Source organism: Harpia harpyja, chromosome 5 (assembly GCF_026419915.1).
Source record: "Harpia harpyja isolate bHarHar1 chromosome 5, bHarHar1 primary haplotype, whole genome shotgun sequence".
In the NCBI taxonomy this organism is placed as follows: domain Eukaryota; kingdom Metazoa; phylum Chordata; class Aves; order Accipitriformes; family Accipitridae; genus Harpia; species Harpia harpyja.
Window position 1 is genome coordinate 19385705 of NC_068944.1, and position 15043 is coordinate 19400747.

The 15043-nt window shown below is 42.7% G+C and overlaps 1 protein-coding gene across 2 annotated transcripts in view; it reads right to left on the reverse strand.

Moving 5' to 3' along the window:
- GNAL (G protein subunit alpha L) overlaps positions 1 to 13793 on the reverse strand; it is a 198375-nt gene extending 184582 nt beyond the window's left edge. The window contains exon 1 of one of the 2 annotated variants that reach the window (XM_052787315.1): positions 13112 to 13793. In XM_052787315.1, the coding sequence (XP_052643275.1) occupies positions 13112 to 13553 (442 nt within the window). In that variant the 5' untranslated portion in view covers positions 13554 to 13793. The remainder of the gene's footprint in view (positions 1 to 13111) is intronic. The other variant, XM_052787317.1, reaches the window with a different exon arrangement.
- Between the last annotated feature and the right edge of the window lie 1250 nt (positions 13794 to 15043).

Below are 15043 nucleotides of genomic sequence, written 5' to 3' on the forward strand. Positions count from 1 at the left end.
ACAATCAAATAATACTCTTCAATGAGCCACTGCAAGGTCATATCTCTAGAAGCAGCAGAAGCAGAGTACAAAGATTTTTATAGGCCAGTTTCAAAAACACTTGGATAAATAGTAGTTCTGAATTGCCTGATAAACCAAGTAAAAAAGGAAAAACAATGCTTCCTCCAGAAAATAAATACAAACAAAAACACCATTAGAAGCAGGCATTGCCCACTTCTGAGATGTTGAAAAAGCAGTTCAGACAAGAGCAATAGGTGAAGAGCACAGTTAGCTTTTAAGGAATATTTTCCAACCTGTTTTCTTTCAAGGAATGGAATAACTACATGAGTTACAGCTGGAAACAAGCTGGAGAAAGCAAGTGTAGTATGAATTCCAGCCAAGTAGAAGCTGAAGTTGGTGGGTGGGTCAGAGTGTGTCCTATTCAGAACTGAAATAAGGTCCCAAACAATACCACTGCTTGAACACTATATGAAGATTACTTTAGTAATATTCATGTTAAAATTCAAGCAACTTAATTTTGAGCACAGAGACTAACTGGGAAGTAAAATGATTTCTTGGTTATATAGATAGTTGCATGGAAAAATCTTACTGGTTACTTCTGGACTTTCAGTCTACTTATTGATAAATTCCTTAAATCTGCTCCACTGTCTGGTTGCTTACCTCACGCTGATAAAGCAGCTACCAATACTAAAGTCTTACTAGTCTACCTTCAGAGAGAACTGCATTAGGGGATAAATGATTGAACTCAAAAGATGCTGTGTATTTACTTATTTGGTACTCAGTAGTATCTTCAAATTGTTTTTTCTGACATAGGATTAAGAGAGATTAATTCAGCATTTCTTTGCACATCACATAAAAAGCCAGTTCAAGTAAGCTTCTAATTACTCTTTTACCAAGGGTATCAGGATACAGAATGCATGGGGGGGGTGGGGCGGGGCGGGGGGGTGGTGTGTGGAACCCAACAAAAAACAAACCGTCAGAAATTCTTACTTTGAAATAAGTTTATTTGACCTCTAAAGAAACACAAAGGGAGGCTTTGGATTCACTTTAAACAGGAAGTCAAAGGAGGGGAGAGGGAAAAAAAAGAAAAAAAAAATCAAACCAGAAGAAGAGAACTTTTACATTTCAGTGGCCGTCAACATAGTAGGATGTACTGATGTTATGCTGCTTAGGCTTGAGAAGGTTATGTATTTGTTTTGCCCTGCACCCAATCTACTTGTACTAGAATACGAGGTGCTGAAGAACCTTGGAAGGCTGTGCCATTGCTCACACAAGCAATGCACAAAACCCCCGAGAAACTGTGGCAGTAAGGTGAATGGTCTCCCCAAAGAACAGAACCAGGTATTAACACATACCTGTTCTTAAGCATTGTATAGGGAGGCAGACCAAGTGTGAAACATCTGCTCGTTCTCGTTCAGAGCATCAGAGTTCCTATTTCCTTCTGAAACTGCTGGAGCAGAAGCACTAGCAATGGTACTGGGTATAGCATGAAGCAGCATGAAAGACAGTCCCGTCCCACCCCTGCCCACCCCAAACCCTTCTGTAACACAGTCCTCTGAAAGGCTGTTTAACCTTTCACTGCACTGCTTTAACTTTTCCTGACATGTTAGAAAGTATTATTCAGTCTCCAGCAGATAGATCACATACCTGTGAATCCCTTTTAACTAGACAAGGACTATTGCCAAATGGTCTCTGGAGTAGATTACTTTTCAGGTGATCCTTTCTACATTAAATTATGAGCAACTTCAAGTATCAAGAAACTATTCTCTCCTTTTCAGCTTTTCCATGAAACAGTTTTCCTTCCACCTCTGGTAGTTCAAAGACATAGCTGACATACACCTGGAGCCAGAATCCACTGACAGAAGAGAGTTCTGCATATTACAAGCCAAACACCACTGTAGGCATTTTTGTTCTTTGTTTCCCCTCTGCTGAGTCAACATCCTCAGCTTTATATATAGTTAAGAGGTAGAAGGCCCTAGGAGTGAATATGTTGCCTCCTTAAATATTATTGTAGTTTCCCCATGTAAAAACAAAACAAAACAAAAAACCCAACAAAAACCAACACCATACCAACTGTACTAGTTCAATAGTAATCAGGATGGAAAGACTCTATTGAACAAACAAGCTCATGAATCCTGATGTCACATCAAGTAGAATAAGAAAAACTGAGGGAGGAGAAATGGAATTGCTGGAAGCTCATGGAAGAATCTGTGTGGATTGTCCGGCTCATAGTTCACAAATGAGTTTCACCATGTCTAGTGCACACAGGCGACTCATGGGGGGTTACAAAAGTGACCCAGCCTTGGGTTGCCTCGAGGCCCTGTCTCTCTGCAGAGACGACTCACGGGGAGCTGCGTAGACAGCTTAGCCCTGGGTTGTCTGATAAACCCTAAAGTAAACAGGGCAGTGGCTGCACCATTCAAAGAACCAAAACCCAAACTGAGCCTTGAAATCCCTTAACAAATAGTATGCCCTAAGTCTCAATCCAACCACTATCCAGTTGCTGAGGAAGCAAGGTAAAAAAAAACAACCCCAAAACCAGAGGGTTTCAGCTTCGGTTTCAAATGACAACCTTGCGTATTCAAACAATCAGAGACCAACAAAGGAAAGATAAGGGGAAACTCCACTCAGATATACATAATCCATTTAGGCATATATCATAATTCACTCAGACATAGTCATACACACCATTCCACAAGTTAGGGGATAAAAACTCTAAGATTCAGGTTGGAAAGGGGGGAGTCACTTCTCCAACTATACAGTTGGCTTGCGAAGGAAACACACATATACACACACCCCCCCACACCCTTGATCGGGACGCCGGTTGAGGTAACTTCCCTGGGATTGAGAGCCCTTACCTGGAGGGGTAAGTGAATATTGTTTATGCTTTAAGTTTGTAAATGCGTTTGTGGTTGTCTGTGAATCGCTTGTGGTTGTAATAATGTACTACTCTTGCCTTAAAAAATTGCAATAGTGCATTCCTCCATTGTATCTGTAAAACCTGCAATAGTGGCGTGTTAAGTCTGCAAGTGAAGTTCAAATAAGTTGTTTGCTTGAACCTTGCAGTTAAGTCTGCAAGTGAAGTTCAAGTCGTTTGCTTGAACCTTGCAGTTAAGTCCTTTTCCGTCACAGCATCAGAGGGATTGCTACGGCTTCTGATCTGAAAGCAATACATCAGGAAGCACTAAATCAAGCGCAACTCTACTGCTTCTGTATCAGTCTTCCATTAAGAGAAATTAAATGCTTTAAAGCACTGAAGAATCACAGAAAGTGTAAGGCTGTTCAAAATATTCTTAAAAGTAAGAAGAAAAATGTATTTACTAAAAGGAACAATGCATGCCAGTTATTTAAATGCTGTTTGTTATCCAGTCTTTCTCCAACCGCCAAAAGGTTGTGTTCCCCTCCCAGTGCTATTTCATCTACAGGCACAATCCAAATCAATATGAACTTGAAATTCAATTCCGTTCAACAAACCAAAGCCATAGAAATTCACATGAAAGAAGGGTGGTTTGTTGGTTGGTTGTTTTTTGTGCTCCGCCTCCCCCACCAAAGACTGTGAGAAAATACTATAAAGAATTTCAGATTTCTGTTTTTCTTTCAAAATGTTAAATCAAAGTAACATCAACTACTCAATCTGAACCAGAATTATTGTCCTGTAGATCCCATCTGTTTTCCTTCACAGAAATATTTTCAAGGGATAAAAGCAAAACAGTTTGAACCGCTACTGTTCTGCATTAAGCCATGCTCACAAGTCAGTAGACCCAATGAATAGAAGGATCTGAAAGTCACCTTAAGTTATAGCCAATCCTTAATACAGTTTTCCTGCTTGTTTATGCATGACTAGGTTGCAGAGCTTGACACATAACCGCAGTATGCTTGTAGTGCACTACAAGGTTCTTAAGCACAGCTGAAGCAGAAAAACTTATCTTGTACACATCAAGGATTTTTTTCTTTGTTCAGTTTTTAGTATTAGATGATTAAATGATTGGGAGAAAACAGACACATTATGAGACATGAATACCTTCCACAGCATCTTGCCATTTAGAAAAGAAAAAAGACTTTTTTTTTTTTTTTTTAAATTAAAAAAACCCAAAACCTCTTTAACCATACCTTTACAAATTATGAACTGGTTACTTCTGCATATGTCCTTTATACAAATTATTATATTCTTCTGCATCTTAGGTTTTTAGTTTGTGTAAGAACATAAAAAAAAAAGAAGTATGTCTTTGCAAAGGCTGGCACATGTTAGAAGCGCTTAGTATCTTTTTCATCTCTCTCCTAGAGAGTGAATTAGACAAGTGCAGCAAGCTCAGAACAAGCAGAAGATAACACCATAAGTCTATTTTGTAATTCAAATGTCCAGTGAGTCAAAGGCTGAAAAGAAAAACAACCTTGTTACGGAATCCATTACACTTGCCCTGTTCTTACAAAGCTTTAAGCCTATGAGATACACCAGCATATAATCCAACCACATATTCCTGAAGGCTTGTTTAACTCACCTAGACTCCTCATGGCTATCTACCGTGTTTTACAAGAACTTCACTGGTGGCATGTGTGCACGCACAGACGTGTGTGTATCTCTATCTGAAAAAGCGTCATCTGGAATAGAAAACTATTCTTCAGTCAACATGAAATTAATTCAAGCATGTGAAATATGAACAAGTCCTCTCACTGAAAGAAAAAAGCAACTTGCTTCTGTTGTAGCTTAGTCCTCCACATAAGGCTTTCAAGAAAATAAAGATGATTATTAGGAAGGCACTGCCTAACACCATGCAGTGCATTCTGTGTTTGCTTCAAGATCCAGAATGACTAATTCTCCATAATTAAGAGAATTGTACCATAACAGAGTTGGTAATATCTCCAGCAATGTTTGCGACAGTTTTCAATAAAAGATTAAGTTGCTTAATATAAATGTCACTTGCACAGAAGAATAAGGACCCATGATCATCCACATTTTGGGCAGTTTAGCATAGCCTTCATTCTTCATGATGGAAACATAAAACTCTTTCTATCCATTTTGATCCACATATGACAAGTTAAATACAGTGTATATTACATGTATCAAAAAGTATGTATTTTCAAATAAGTAAAACAGAGGGATTGGGAGTGGGGAAACAATACCCACAGAGACTAAGGACTCAATTTATTGTCAGGTTTTTATTAGAGATGTTTTCAGCCTGCTATTTATCTCCAATGCATGCACTAACCCAAATCAGACAAGGAATGTTCTCCTTTTCTGCAGCTTCGGAAGACCAACTACATAATTTGCTGGAATTAACTGCTGAGAAGAGCTTCCTTTTTGCCCTTTATAGGAATGAATTCTTCTTAAAAGAAACTGTCAAAATTGTATTGCCTATCATAGAGAAAGTGAAAGACTTTTCAATTCTTCTTCTTTTTATTTAAATACTTTGGGGGGGGGGGGGGGGTGCGACTTTATACTTTTGAACAGCTTTATAAGCTCCAAAATGCATGTTGTTCCCACATGTTGTTATCTTTAACTTTATTTTAGCTAAGAATTTACAGTATAGAATTTAAAATACGACCTCGATCTGACTTACTACAGTAATGGTATTTTGGGAAAGAATAATTTATTATTCTCGAAACCTAACATTACTTTAAATGTAAGTGGAATTTATAATTCTTCAAACTTAAGTTTAAAAACAAACAAAAGTAAAATACCAGATTTTGAGGAAGCAATTCAAGTTTGACTTCAAAGAGATCTTATCAGTTAAGATCTTCCACTACAGGTGACTGATGTTATGCCTTATGTTACAGACATTAATTGGCAGGTTTTTTCTTGGATTTTTTGATCCTTTGCATGTGAAAACAGACAAAGAAAAATTAAATATTTTCTTAAATACTTTTTATCTATTCTAGTCCCAAACAGTATGTCCTTCCTTCTTCATACAGCTCATCCAGTGAGGCTTTAAGTCCTTAAACTTTTATTCAATATTCATGTGCAGACAAATCACGAGAGACAGGAGTTTCACATATAGCTATACAGTGCTGCAGGGATAACATGAAACATCGCTAGTCAGTGTACTTAATGCTCATTCACTTTTGGAAAAGGCATAAATACGATGTGCATAGGCCAGGTAGGAAGCTGCATTTCTTCCAGACCCTGCACTCCTGGGTATTTAAAAAGCAAAAAACCAAACCACCCAGCCTTATTGATTTATGATATTATCAGTCAAAAGAAAACATACAAAATTTAAAAAAAAACTAAAACAGTTCTGTCAGACAGTTTTAAGTAATGGCACAGTAGGACAAGCTTCTGCCCATAAAGTGAAAGATGTGTTGATGACTGCAGCACAACAAATAGCTCACAGGGTTGAACAACCACACAAGGCTGTAAATCTTAACCATAATTGGATGATTTTAACTATCTACAAAAGGCTGCTTTTATTAAGAACATAATAACTACTGACATACATTTTCCATCTCTAAAAATAGATCTGCATCTTCAGTGAAAGACAGCTTTAGATTTCTTTTGGACCGTGGCACCAGTCAACAGGCTGAATAACATCTGCTCTGTGCTTCATTCTACTAATTTGTTCAACCCATCAAGCATCTACTCTACAAAGAGCTTCTGACTGGACATTACAAAAGATCCAAACCACACAGAATTTAAGAAAACACCGAAAGGTATGGTCAAGACTTCCCCAATGTAAAAATGGTAACTCAGAAATTTCTATCCTTTCTATTGGAGGGTAAGCAACAGCTCTGTTATCTTACTTGCACCATTTTGTTTCTCTACTATTGTTCAGAAGTCCGTGGAGAAGAATCATTTCCATATCATTCAGTGAAAGCAAAGTGTTCCTAGAACAGGCTATCAAATAGGTTAAACTTAGTAAGCAGAGGGAAGGCCAGGTTTCGCCCACAGCTCGAGGCTGTTGGATTAAAAAGAAAAGAAGAAAGATTTTTTTAAAAATTAATTCAACTTTCTAAGCTCAAATGATACCTGACTTGAGAAGTAAGTTGAAGGAAGCCATGACTCTAGGGAAAAAAAACCCCTACAACCAGTAAATATTTCCCCAAATTTGTATAGTTTCACTGTGTAAAAGATGCTAAAATGGGAAAAAAAAATAAAACCCCACAATATAAGTATCATTTATACAGTGTTCTTGGAAAGTGAAAAAATCTCATAAGATTCAGTTAAGGAATGCCAAAGGGCTGGCAAGGTAGGAAATATGGGGTGCGGGATTGGGCAGTGGAAAGGGATGAACACGGGAACAAAGTATCAAACTGTATTTCTTCTAAACTGGGAGTGGGGCGGGGGAAGGCATGGGGAAAGAGAAAACAAATGTACAAATCCCAAAGTTTTATATACTCTTTAAAATTTCTGCAGTCAAGAAGTTACAATGGTAACGGGAGCTTAAAAAGACAAAGAAGATATTAGCATAGCTTGCTTAATTAAGACACTATGTTACGATAAGCATTTGTGGAATACACACTGATATGCAAAACTTGCCTAATAACTGAAAGTTCATATTGCCTAAGTAACAGCTGCAGAACCCACCCTTGCTCAGCAGTTAGAGCCTCCCAGCACTGTGTGCTGGTTTTGGCTGGGATAATTTTCTTCATAGTAGCTTGTCTGGGGCTATGTTTTGGATTTGTGCTGAAAACAGTGTTGATAACACAGGGATGTTTTCATTACTGCTGAGCAGTGCTTACACAGAGCCAAGGCCTTTTCTGCTTCTCACCCCACCCGACCAGCGAGGAGGCTGGGGGGGCACAAGCAGTTGGGAGGGGACACAGCCAGGACAGCTGACCCCACCTGACCCAAGGGATATCCCAGACCATACGATGTCATGCTCAGCATATAAAGCTGGGGGAAGAAGAAGGAAGGGGGGGGACATTGGGAATGATGGCATTTGTCGTCCCAAGTCACCGTTAGGTGTGATGGAGCCCTGCTTTCCTGGAGATGGCTGAACACCTGCCTGCAGATGGGAAGTGGAGAATAGATTCCTTGCTTTGCTTTGCTTGCCCTATTAAACTGTCTTTATGTCAACCCATGAGTTTTCTCACTTTTACCCTTCCAATTCTCTCCCCCATCCCACTGTGAGGAAGGTGAGTGAGAGGCTGTGTGGTGCTTAGCTGCTGGCTGGGGTTAAACCATGACACACTACTACACATAACATAGAATAGAACAAAAAAAGTGTATTTTTTTCCTTAAAAGTGATTAAAAAATAAGCAAAATTAATCAACGAACTGAAATCAGTTAGAACAGCTAAACATGGGCCAAATGCAATTAGTCAGTAATCTACAGAATAAAGAAAAGCTAAGTGTTGTAAATCAGAGATCACTTTCAGTACACTTAAAAAATGCCCAAAGAACCAATTCCAACATGTCCTGATGACTTCCACCTACTGGTTTCCTCATCTGCAAGGCATGCATATACACTTCAATGTGATGGCATAAGTTACAACAAAACCAGAAGAGCATTTGGAAAGATACGCGAATGATCCAAAGGATTAGGGATTATAAAACCCATTTACTGTATTACATTGGTCGGTATTTGCAGCCCATTATCTCAAAGTCCTAAAAATATCTGTTCCTATCAATTTTATATCCATTATCTACATGCTAGTACTACCTGGCTATAGGGATCCTAAATCTACCAACACAAACCAACAAATTTTTTTGTAAAGACGAGATAGGCATATACAGGATGCAACAAGAAGATGCAACACCCTGGAACACAAGCAGCGGTGCCCAGCTCAGTTACGGACCAGGGAGGGCATCAGCTCTGGTGGTAAGAGGAAAAACACCCCAAGCACACAGCCTTATACAGGCACAGGCAAAGTATCAGCACATCAAGCTAAACTAAATTCAGGTATTTATCAATAAGCATGAGTTGGCACTATATAAAAGTTAGTTATTTTTAAAATAAGATTTATTAAGTTTAATTTTAATACTTAAAATTGGTTTGGGGATTATAAACTTAAGGGTTTGCTGATGCAGCATACATAAATAACAGGCTGCAATTTTAGTCTGAAAGCCACTATCAGAGCAGAAATCCTTTTTGCAACAGGCAATAGGTGCATAGTTAAGAAAATAAAACTCTAGTAAAGCATTATGTTTGTTATACACCTCTGAGCTTTCAGGGATCTACAGCTTAGGAACTCCCCAAGGTTGACAAGGCATTTTTGTGTTTGATTTCCATTAATTCAGGGGAACTGTGTTTCTTTGTATGTTTTATACACTTTTGTGTATAAGCATCATCAAATATGTCTAAATTTCACTACCAAGTCAATACCTAAATATCATGTAAGCAGCTACAGGACCTTTTAAAGGAAGAAAACTACTATCTCCATTTTCCCTCCCTCAATCCCTATATCATTACTTTCAGTTTCTGTTGAACAGAAAAGCTTTTACTCCCAGCACTTTCAGTTTCAGTTTAGCAGGGAAGTGCAAAAGAATGAGTTCTGATTGAGAAAGTCATCCGAAGTTCGGACAGCAACCAGGAGTCAGGGGAAATGGAAAAAACAGGAGCCAGAGGAGACTAGAAGACAACAGCTAACTAGGAAAAAAAATTATTTCTATTTATGGCTTACTTCAACATTACATGAGCCTTAATTATATCACAATGGCTAGCACTTTGTTTAGAGCCAATCCCCCTTCACCCCACTTACTCCCAAAATAGTTTAAAACACAAAACTGGAAATGAGAATTTAAATTGCTTCTACAAAGTGATTTGTAATGCTTGTACAGCTTCTAGGAAATCAGCAACTAAACAGTCTTGTAGAAGAGAGTATCTGCAGTTCTCTGGAAAAAAAGACCAAACAGAAAACAAGACAGAAACCAAAGCTACAAGACTCTGACCAAGCCCTGTAAATCTGTGCAATAAATATGGATGCTTAAAAAAAATTCTCATCTCAAGGTTAGCAAAAGCATCCTAAGAATTCTGCACAGATTAACATTTTCACTTATAAAAATAAAAGGAAATAAAAATCCGCCAATAATACAGTGCACATTAATCAATTCAAGGTTTCCAGCCCTTTCTCCTCTTTTAAAGTGGACATTAAACAAGAAACAGCCAATTGCGGTAGAAAGCAAGTTTCCATTTTGTGTGGGTTCATCTTCTTGCAGAAGAAGAAAAACAAACCAACCAACTCAAACCATGTTTGCTGTCACTCCAGTGCACCAGGAAAGCCCCCGCATCACAGTTACAGCCACCTGATAGATACACCTGTTTGTGGGAGGCACACACAGAGCTGTTCTCAAGGACTTACCGCACATCCCCCTTTTCACAACTACTGGTTATGACAAAACATGTTAAGTGTTTCTAAATGTAGGTTAGAGGGGAGCGTCAAAACATCATGTGCAGCATGAGACATTAATCGGGGGGAAGCTGTGACAGGTAAGAACATGTTCTTAGAGAGCTATTTACCAACACATGCTAAAAAAAGCCTTTGAGACTTCATAATATTTTGGTAACTTATATGCATAGCTCATCACAAAGCTGATTGTTTTCATTTGACATAATAAAAGGAGAATTAGTGTGCTTTTAGGGAAAGGTCATATTCAAGCATTTATAGAAGCTTCTCTTCTAATATACTACTTTAGAGACTCTAGAGATTATTAATGTTCTTATACTAGTGCACTTATCTGTATATCCTTTTCATATCTAGTTGTAGCTCCTTAAAATATACAGGTTTTTCCTCTAAAATTTCAATAATATCCTCTAAACTTGCCCCAGTTCACGTACAAGACATACAGGGACAAACCAAATCAAAGCTATTATTTGCAAACTTGTATTTAAAAAAACAGAAAGAAACAAAGCCCACACCAATGCTGTTGCTCAACTTTGTTTATTCTGTGACAGTGCTCTGCTGTCACTGCATTCACCATTTCTCCGCTGCTATGGATTTCCTCCATGTTGATCTACAAAAATATTCCTCCTCTCTCCAGCAAAGGTACGCTTTTTAGGTTCACTCTCCCAGGAAGACCTTAGGGACAGGGATCAAGTTATTTACCACAAGAAACGCTGTAAAATATCAAGCCGATAATATTCTTTGATCTAAAAGACCTCTGCATGCATCCCAAGTCTTTTCCTCTGTGCAAGACTGAAAACGATTACCTTGTGCAATGCAATTTTGCTTTACTCTGACAAATAAACCCTTCCCCATTCTAAATATTTTCCTCTTAACTAGAGCAGAATTTCTACTTCTTTGCAAACAGCAACACAAAGCACCTGCAGCTCTCCCTACACCCAGATCAAACATTTATGTCAGGCCCTGATCAGCCAGGGCTGAAACAATAATCCAGCATTTCCTCCCTGTGATACAGAGAACAAGAGAGTATTTTCTGATTATGACACAGATTTAATACAAAATTCAACACAGAGAGTCTTGGGAGTGTTGAGTGTCTTTCAGGGTGCCAAGGGTCAGAGATAGTTTATTTTTCAAATTGCATTGTTTCTGAGCAGGTGCTTACTGCTCTGGTTTACTATGACAACCACCCATGTTATAGAATACATGCAGTACCTATTTGTTAGGATCCTTTTGTTCAAGAAATTACATTCCTCTCTAGAGGAAGGTCACCAACCAGTATCTTTGCCTTCTGGTAGCCATATTGGTCACAACATACTTTCAGATCTTACAAGAAGAAAAACCTTTTTAAAATACACTTTTTTAATGGAATATTTTAAATTTTAGAGTTAAATACTGTAACAGTTCTAGTATCAGAAGATACATTTTACAAAGAGTATTATTAATTCCATGGAGTAGGAATTACATCTTCTTTCTCTTTCCTTTTACTGGCTGTACTGGTATCCTACAGGCTGGTATTTTATGGGAAATAATAAAGCCCATGATTTGTTTTTTAGAATTGGAGCACTACAGTTCTCGCAAACATTGCTTATACCTTTTGTACACCGCTGTATTTCATATTTTGTCCTCCCCTCACCCACCAACAGGAACGAAGGAATCCAACAACATGGAAACACAGCTTTATAAAGACAGACGTAAGGCTACCCAAAATCTGGAAGACACATAGATAAGCACCAAAACTCCGTACCACACAACTTTATGAAAACACGCAAAGCAAGCTAATGCAAAAGCAAATTGGTATTTCCACGCTAACAGAAAACAGAGATTTATGACCACAGCTAAGAGGCCAAACAAGCCCTCTGCCCAGACCATAAAAAAAAAGCCCTGCAGTATGACTGTTCTGTTTCCTGCAGGAAATGAGATGCTTGTATTAGATACCCCTGTGGTTTTCATACTGTAAATGTATCAGCTGGTACAAATCCTCTGGAGAGGACTATTAACTAATGCTTAGAAAGAGCAGTGGCAATAGCAGACCGCAGGTAGCACCTCAGAGGGGAGGGGACAAAAGCTGACAAGTCATCCCTAAAAAAATTTGAGGGCCAACAGCTGAAAAACACATCTTCTAGTAGAGGCGATGTCTGCGAGGTCTATACGTACATACCTACAGCCGCTTATTTCCCCTTACACTGCTCGCTGCTTCTTTAAATAAGGAGCCTATTGCTCATCAGCACTCCTCTCGTGTAGGAGCCACAAGCCCCCACTATCGCTCCTCAGCAGACCATCCCTGGTTACACACGGCGGAGAAGGACCATCCACAGGCTCTACACATCTTATGCATGGCCATTTTTCCTCCTTGCTACTGTGGGTTTGTTGGGTTTTTTTGTGGTTTTTTTTTTTTTTAATGCTTCCAAGTTGCTCGGGCGCTAAGACAACCAACTTCTGGCCGAGGCGGCCCCCCCGCCCGGGGGCAGGGCTCCCCTCCCCCGGAAGACCCCGGGGCTGCCCCATCCGCATCGCTCCCGCCCGGCGGCCTGGGTGGAGCTGCTCGCCCTCGCAGGACAAGCACCCCTCGTGTTCTCCATTGCAATGCCACTGCCACGGCCAGGAGGGGGGAGGAGGGCCGAGGGGGAGGAGGAAGGGGGGGGGGGGGAAGGTGTAAACCCGTCTGGGGGAGAGCCCGGGGGGGGGGCGGGCGGCAGCGGGGAGACAAAGGAGCGATGGAGGGCGCCCACGGAAAACGGGGGAAGCCGGCGAGGGGGCGCTGCCGGGGAGCCCCGCGGGGCACCTGCCCGCCCCGGCACACGCACACTGCTCCACGCACACACACACGCGCGTACCCAGCAGCAGCAGGCGGTGCGTCTGCTTGTACTCCCGCTTCTGCTCCTTGAGCGCCCGGTCGATGCTCTTGCTGACTTTCCTCGCCTCCTTCTCCGCCTCCCTCTCCTCCAGGCGCAGCTTCTCCCAGGGTCTCTGCAGCGCCGGCGGCTGGTGCAGCGCCTGCTGCCGCGCCGCCGCCTTCCCCCCGCCGCCGGGGCCGCCGGCCTTGGGCAGAGGCGGCCGCTCGGGGGCCGCCCCGTTACCGCCGCCGTTCTGCAGCAGCAGCGGCGGCCCGTCCGCCTCCCCGCCGGGCTTACCGCCGGGCCGAAGCGGGGCGCCGAGGGGCTGCGGGGCGGCATGAGGCTCCGCCGGCGCTTCGGGCTCCGAGGCGGCGCCGGCGCTGGAGATGGAGCCGCCGGCGTCGCCGAAGAGCCGCGGGCGCAGGCTGTAGCAGAGCCCCATGGCTCGGTGCCCCCGCCGGGGACGGGCTCTGGCACGGCGGGGTTGGCCTCAACGCTTCCCGCCGGCCCTACGCGCCGGGGAGGGGGCGCCGCGGAGCCCCTCACGGCCCCGCTGGGCCATCTTGCATTTTCCTCCCCAGGCGGCGGCAACGGCTCCTCAGCGCCGATCACCTGACACCCAGCCGCCACCGCCGGGTCCACCTTACCGTAAATACCCCAGCGCCAGCCCACCGCGCAGCGCTGGTCGCCGGCGGGGGAAGGGCGGGGGCACGCCGCCCGCGCCGCCACACAGGCGCACACACGTTCGCAGCCCACCGCTCCCCGCCCTCAACCGGCGCCGCCGTCCCCTCACGCCACCCCGCCCCATGGCCGCCTTTCCGCGCTGAGGGGGCGAGGGGCTCCCAGCCTGGAGCCCCCTCAGCGCGGACCCTCGCCCCCTCGCTGCCTACACCACCCGCCCTCCCTGCTTCCTCCCTCAGGAAAGGGCCACCGGGCCCAGGCCTAAGCCCCTGAGGGGCAACCTCATCCCCCGGCACCCTCGGGGAGGAGCCGAGACCCCTCGCAGAGAGGGGACCCCTGAGGGTGACAGCGACCCGGGGAGAGGCCGAGGCAGCCCCCGGCCAGCCTCACAGCTACAACGCGGTTTTTCAGCCCCTGTACACACAGGCAGCTTCTCGCCTACGCGCCGACTAACGGTGCCGTGGGAGGAAGGCTTTGGGTGCGACGGTAGGAGAAAAATAATAGGCGACGTTCGGTTTCGCTCGCTCAGTCGGCGTTGGCGATAGTAGTACTCCAGCAGCGTGCCGCTGCGGGCCGTGGAGGGAAGGCTGGTGCTTGAAGTCAGCCAGCGCGAAGGCAGCGGCAGCCCTCCTCACGAGAAGTGCCAAACAAATTCAGGTTACGCCGAATGCGTCTCCAGCGGGCTCTCCTTCTGCTTTGTCCACCTCCACGTTCTTTGTAGTCTCAGCAGTTATTCTACTATAATGTTTCATAAAACTGTAAGTCTTTTTTCAGAGCCATGTGGCTACTGGATGAAACAGTGTGTCTCTAAATCTTAAAACAAAGGTCGTATGTTCACTATTAAGATTGACGTACACCTTAGCATAATTTAGAGTCTCTTACTTCAGTAACATTGACTGCATTCCTGAACCTCTTTATTCACGCAGTGTCTCTTTGGATTCTGTAATAACCCTGTTGTATTAGGTCATTGGTTTTGTCTCCTAATTTTTTCCAGTGACCAATATTATATTGATAGATGCCACTATTTATGTCCTGTTGTATGAAGAAATGGAGGGAAGTACAATTCCTGTACTTCTTCACGAATGAACGAATTAGAGCAAATTGGCCACAGTTTTTAGTTCCTGGATATGGGAAACAGAATTGTTTTTGTGACAGATCTATTCGTGTCAAACAATTTAGTGAACATCCTCTAAAATATGTACTTACCAAGCTGTGAGTTGTGCGTTAACTTTCACTGAAAAAAAAGCCACC